Source organism: Nanorana parkeri, unplaced genomic scaffold (assembly GCF_000935625.1).
Source record: "Nanorana parkeri isolate BGI_ZX_2015 unplaced genomic scaffold, ASM93562v1 scaffold395, whole genome shotgun sequence".
In the NCBI taxonomy this organism is placed as follows: Eukaryota; Metazoa; Chordata; class Amphibia; order Anura; family Dicroglossidae; genus Nanorana; species Nanorana parkeri.
The window spans coordinates 1,159,782-1,166,279 of record NW_017306663.1 but is presented as its reverse complement, the minus strand read 5'-3'; the positions used below and the strand labels follow the sequence as shown (position 1 = coordinate 1,166,279).

General features: G+C 40.7%; 1 protein-coding gene across 1 annotated transcript in view; it reads right to left on the bottom strand.

Annotated features, from left to right (window-relative positions):
* Window positions 1–6,498, bottom strand: part of LOC108789428 (nectin-1-like) — a 110,556-nt gene that overhangs the window by 12,008 nt on the left and 92,050 nt on the right. The window contains exons 3-4 of the mRNA XM_018559450.1: window positions 2,693–2,995; window positions 1,896–2,013 (exon numbers count right to left, since the gene is read on the bottom strand). Of these exons, the coding sequence (XP_018414952.1) occupies window positions 1,896–2,013; window positions 2,693–2,995 (421 nt within the window). The remainder of the gene's footprint in view (window positions 1–1,895; window positions 2,014–2,692; window positions 2,996–6,498) is intronic.

Sequence of the window (6,498 nt, the reverse complement as noted above, 5' to 3'; positions counted from 1 at the left end):
GTGTAGTGGAAATCCAATTAGTAAAGGAGCCAAGTCTATTTGCAGTTATTATTCCTAATATTAAAGTTATCCACAGTGCTTGTAAGATTTGACTTTTAATAATAATCAAATGTTAAAAGACATTGTCAAGTCATTTTCATTTCAATCCATTGATTACCAATATTTGAAAAATGAAAACTTGTTCTTCATTCCAAATCAATTGTTATCTTACCTATATAACTGTCTACTATGCAATACTTTTTTTCTCATGGAACCTCAATTATCAACATACTGTTGGCTACTGGATTTCCTCTGGGCGTCTATATTAAGATCATTTTTAATCAATGCTATCTAATAAGTGATCTTACAGCTAATGTTTGCACTTTGACACTGGCTGAAAACAACTAACATGCAGGAAAAAGCTAGCGTTACTCTAATAACTGTTCGATGACGGTTTACGTGTACAGAAAGATATTTCAACTATTAGTTAAAAACTGGTTTATTGTTTTGAGTTTTAGTGTTCCCATAGATACTCTAAACCATCATTTATATAGTATTTCAAATATTCACTCTCATTTTCAAGCCCGCTGTATACAAATACAGCTGCAATTGAATACCGTTCATATCATTACTGCGAAGAGTGGTAGCCTAAGGGGCATTCTTCACGGTCTGTGGTCTAAATTCTTTAGATTAATATTCTACTGCACATTTTTTTGTATTTTTTGTTGTCAAATAATGCCCCAAAGCATAGCAGCTAGTCTACCTGTAGGTTCTACTTGTAGCTACAAAGTTGCTTTAAAGGAGAACTATGAGGTGAGTGCTTTTCACTCACCTCATAGTTCTAGCCGACCTGTGACAATGAGACTGTCACAGGTCGGCTCAGTAGATCGGGAGGTGAGCGAACACATACCGGGTTCGCTCACTTCTCGATCCTGTCACGGCTCTCTCTTGTGACATGGGAGGGGCTGGATTCCCCTCTCCCTGCTCCGATCCGCCAGCGTTGACTGGCGGAACGGACGGGGGAGGGGGCGGGGGCGGGTACAGCTGTCTCTGCCTCTAGATAGGCAGAGCCAGCTGTCACTCACGCAGCTGGGCGGATCTCGACATCGATCCGGCTGTAGCTCGCGTTATACTGAGACTAGGGTGACGGGAGGATGCTAGTTTGTGTCCTCCTGTTACCCTAAGGAGAACTATGGGGAAAAGCCCTGACCCAATAGTTCTCCTTTAATATTCTATTATATATCGTACTAGCGCCACTAGTAATAAAGTCCATCTGTGTGAAGAACTTCCCCTTCAGGGGGGGCTTCCCCCGCACTCCAAGGGTTAATTGCTAGCTTAGAGAAGCTGTGTAAAGGACCCTTACTTAACTGATCCCAGCTCCCCCAGCAGTTGGCGTTCACCTTGTCCCTTGTATTTTATGGACCTTACATTTTATGTGATGACACCACCAACCATAGGAGGAAAGAGGCAGCAGGTACCGGTTTTGTAGACTGCGGGAATGGGGATCAGGCAAGTAAAAGTTCTTTACCCAGGTACCCTAGACATAAAACAAACATTTAACCCTTGCAGTGCAAAGGCAGACCCTATGCAAAGGAAGTATTTTTCTTATAGATAGGTTTAAACAAATTAGGATGATGCTGTGCTTTACCCGTGCAGGGCAAAGAAACATGTTCCCTTTAATGGCGACCCACCTGCAGTCTATATTTATCTTCCTTTTACTCCCCCATCATTCCATTTAGACTGGGCTGCAATAAGAAAGAACCTGTTGCTTTTGTATGAATGGGCAAAAAGCACAAGTTCACTTTAACTAGATAAAATCTATATGATAAGTAAATTAAGGGATACCTTAGGAGGTATAAAAAAAACCCATAGATATAAAAATACCATACGTAAAATACAGTTATATTGCTACTTACATTCTCCACTGATATGCGAATGGAGGGGGATTAGAGTCTGCTTTGCATGTCAGCTTCACATCAGCACGCTTCACATACCAGTTCCCATCGAATCCTTCAATTGAGACTTCAGGCGCATCTAGAGGAAGGTCAGCAAAGGAAAGCACCATGTGACAAGGACAGAAAGATAAATTATAAAGTGAAACACAGGGAGCAATAAATCTAATGAAAACATATGGTTCATATTTATTATTTGCATCCCCCACCACCCAAAAAAACAACCTCTAAACACTGTATATTCAGTGGCCTTATATACTAGGCTAAAAGGCATGCTGCCAGGAAATACTGCTCTGCTAGCAATACGATGATTTCTTGTGTGTGATATGGTGCACATTATGATGCATATTTGCCGTGATTGAAGAGTCAGAGTGGTATCAGAATTGACTGACAGCTTATGTGAGTGATCAGTTAAAGAAAAATCAGGTGAAGATTAGCCCAAAGGCCAATTTTAATGGTTCACGTATTTAAAAAAAATATGAGATAAAAACTTTGTATAAAACTGAACCATCATCTTTCCTTAATTAATTTTTTAGCAAAAACTAAACAAATCTTGTAAATCCTGATGACTGCAGAGTAGCCTATATGCTCTTGGTTGTGGACACATGTCACACAGCTCATACCCCTTACGTTATGACTTTCCACATAGTTACAATGGACAGTCTCGGAGAGTGACTACTGGAGAGAGAAGAATGATGACAGAATTTCTAGTGACCAGAAACAATCCCCAAAAATGGTGCACTGCTCTGGAAAGAACTTACATTGTACACTGATGGTGGTATTCTTTGTATCTCTTTCTGTCTGGTAGTTGATGACACAAGTCAGTGGCTGTCCATGGGCCTCCCGGGTGGGCACAAGTTTGTATCGACTGATCACGGTCACAGTTCCATTTTCATTCTTACTTTCCTGATATTGTGCCTCCCCTTTTAGCTTGGTTTCCCATGTGATTGTGCTTGGTGGCTTCCCATTACCTGAGATACAGGTTGCAACAACTATCTTATTGTTTTTCAATGGATTTGCTACCAATTGTGTAGATGCCACGTCCATTAGATTGACTGGTCTGGCTGTAAAACAAAAGATAAGACAACTTATTATACATTATTATTGCACTGCACACTCTTTCATTATACGGCTCTGATGTTACACAGACAGATTACCCTTTAAATCACATGTAAAATAATCTAAGAATCAACATTATAATGTAAAGCTTACCTCTAGATAAATATAGGATTTTGTATTCATCATAAAATCCTTTGTTTCAGTGAAGCACAATATATATCTTGAATCTGTAAGCATTAGGTGGCGTTATAACCCAATGGTTACAGGGTTACAGATTCAAGATGTACGCTGTGTCCTTCGATGAACGCAGACAAAATAGGGTTTTTGTACTCACTGTAAAATCCCTTTCTCTGCATTCATTGAAGGGTACAGAAGAGATCTTGAATCTGCAACTGCTGGGTTATAGCGACACCTAATGGTCACTGATTCAAGATCTATGCTGTATCCATCAATGAACGAAAGAAAACGTTTTTTCCAGTTTTAAACTGAATAGGCAAGGGTTAAAAACTTTGTGAAGTTGTTCCCTTCACTTCCTGTCCCTTACACAACATAAGTTAGAGGAAATCCCTCCAAAGTGCTACAAATCTGCTCTTACATAGTTGTCACTGGAATAAGAGTCCCTATTTGAAGATTTCCCCGCTATCCCTGTTTGGGTGACAACTTCAAATGTTGTATTTCTCATTACTTTCAATGGTCACCAAAACAAGTAGTGAGGATGAATCTACCTAGCAGTGCAACAGACCACAATTAAAACCAACTGCTGACAAGCCTGAAGTATTCCCATCACAACTCAATACAACTTTCAAGTTGTATGGATTGTAGTCCACATTCATGATTTCTCTTGTTAACCCCTGATCAAGGTGGTGTCTTGTTAAACCCCCGATCCTAAAGGAATAAAGTTTTATCTGGACTATTTAATTGGTGTGGCACTTTAATATGTACATCTACTATGACAATTATAACCTGACAGGGGTTCTAACCCTTCACCACTCTACCCAAAACTAAAAAAAACTTTGGCTTTAGATACACTTTACCAGAAATATTTACTCTTCCCAAGATTATCCAAAAGAAAAGTTTTGCCTGGAGTTAGGCTTTAAAATGAAGGGTATGAACCACCAAACACAACCAGTTTACATTGTACTAACTGCCCTTGAGATGATACGGAAGAAATGTACAAATTCTGTATATGACCCCCTCAAATGGACCTGGGTTGCCAAGAAATGAGTTTGCATCATTCCCATGTTTTTAGAAATAAATTTTCAAATGTTGGATAAGAGGTGAGACCTGTGACAATTTCCCCCATTCTTAATATGAATAGGGCTTTGTTTGCTTTAGAGTCCTGAAGAAAAAGCGGAAAACACATTTGTAGAGCATACAGTTGCACTTTCTAAGTGTGCCAAATGTTTTTTTGTTTATTTATTTATTTAAAGCAGCAGTATACCTGCTGTTTTTACATATTCAGTTTACATTCATTAAAGGAGCATTATGGGGTGAGTGAAAAACACTCATCCCCATAATTCAAGCCGACCTATGACACTGAAGCTGTCACAGGTTGGCTCTATTGATCGGGAAGTCATATAGATAGGTTTAAACAAATTAGGATGATGCTGTGCTTTACCCGTGCAGGGCAAAGAAACATGTTCCCTTTAATGGCGACCCACCTGCAGTCTATATTTATCTTCCTTTTACTCCCCCATCATTCCATTAAGACTGTGCTGGAATAAGAAAAAACCTGTTGCTTTTCTACGAATGGGCAAAACGCACAAGTTCACTTTAACTAGATAAAATCTATATGATAAGTAAATTAAGGGATACCTTAGGAGGTATAAAAAAAACCCCATAGATATAAAAATACCATACGTAAAATACAGTTATATTGCTACTTACATTCTCCACTGATATGCGAATGGAGGGACAGACAGGGGAGGGGGCAGGCACAGCTGGCTCTATCTCTGGAGAGGAAGAGCCAGCTGTCAATCAGGTAGCGGGGTGAATCCCATCAATATTGTGGTGATCTTTCCCAGCTGCAGCGCAGATCTTCTCCGTCAACATATAGCATGTAACAGCCTACTAATTACTGAGTTTTGAGTCACAGGAGGACATAAGTAAATGTCTCCCGCTGTCTTTATTTTATTCTGACAGCGGCCTACGACGACTGTCAGAAGACTAGAACAGAGTCGGCAGCTGCCAACTCTGTTCGTTTGAAGATTTTCAAACCAGCTCCTTCGCTCAGCTGGTCAAGGGATGCCAGCCAAAAGGGTGCTAAGAGAAGCACCCACTGTGCGAATTTCGCCTGGTTAACCAAGAACCAGCCAAAATTGCATGGGCCTTCCTGTGCCGCTGAACTCCACTCCCCCCATTTCTTGTATGGGTGTCACAGGGACAGAAAATGGATCATCTGCAAATGCAAATCAATTTGTAAACAAATACAAATCCAAACTTAATTTTGTAATGTATATCTTAATAGGCATGGGGTGGGAACAGGGTCTCTTTCATAAAATGCATATTATTCTGCGTGAGTTAAAACAGTAATACAATCTCATAAAATTGCTCGCAAAAGTGGCATACAATCTGTATGTCACTGTCTCCGTAACCCATCATTAAGTATCTCAGGAGAGATGGCTTCACCACGGAAGCTCCTGAGGCCAAGCCTGCTTTCCTCCCTGTATTCCAAAATCATCCACAATTATTTTTGTAATGACTATCCTGCTAGTGCGACTACTATAAATCTTGACTGCAGTAAAACATAGAAGCAAATTTCACTGCTGGCAGCGCTCACTAGCAACACATCAAATGGGTGACTAGAAATTAGATGTTTGGAGAAAATACGGTTTGCAGTTGTTATCAGTATTGGCATAGCATGCTTTACATTAGAGACATGTTCTAACCTCTTTAAAGATAATCTGGAAACCTTTAAACATTTATTTAGACATGCACAGTCTAAATGCACAAGAAGGGCAGCCATCCTTGCTCATTATATGTACAGGTTCAGGGGTGTGGAAATTAAAAAAAAAAATACTTGTCCAAGGGCTAAAGCGGGGGCCAAATCTACTTGTCCTTCATGACAATCTACTTGTGCCAATACAAAAAAATTGTTTTAATCAAAACTAAGGATGCACCAATACCGGTTTTTCGGTATCGAGTACGAGTACCGTTTTTTTGCTTTCGGATCTCGCCGACACTGAATACTAATACCATTGCTTCCGCTGGCATGGAGCAGGCTTCCCTGGTAATCAGGAAGCCGGGCAGCGGGTAATGACATTCCGCCCATGCTCCTGATTGCCACGGAAGCCGGCTCCATGTTGTTTGGCCTGCTTGATTGTGATTGATTGTGATTGGCCGGGAAACCTGCTTCCCGGTCAATCAGGAAGCCAGGCGGCGAGTAATGACCTGATTGACTGGGAAACTGGCTCGATGCTGATTGGCCAGGAAGCCGGCTTTCCAGCCAATCAGCAAGGAGCCGGCTTCCCGGCCAATCAGAAAACCAGGAGGCGTGTCATTACTTGCC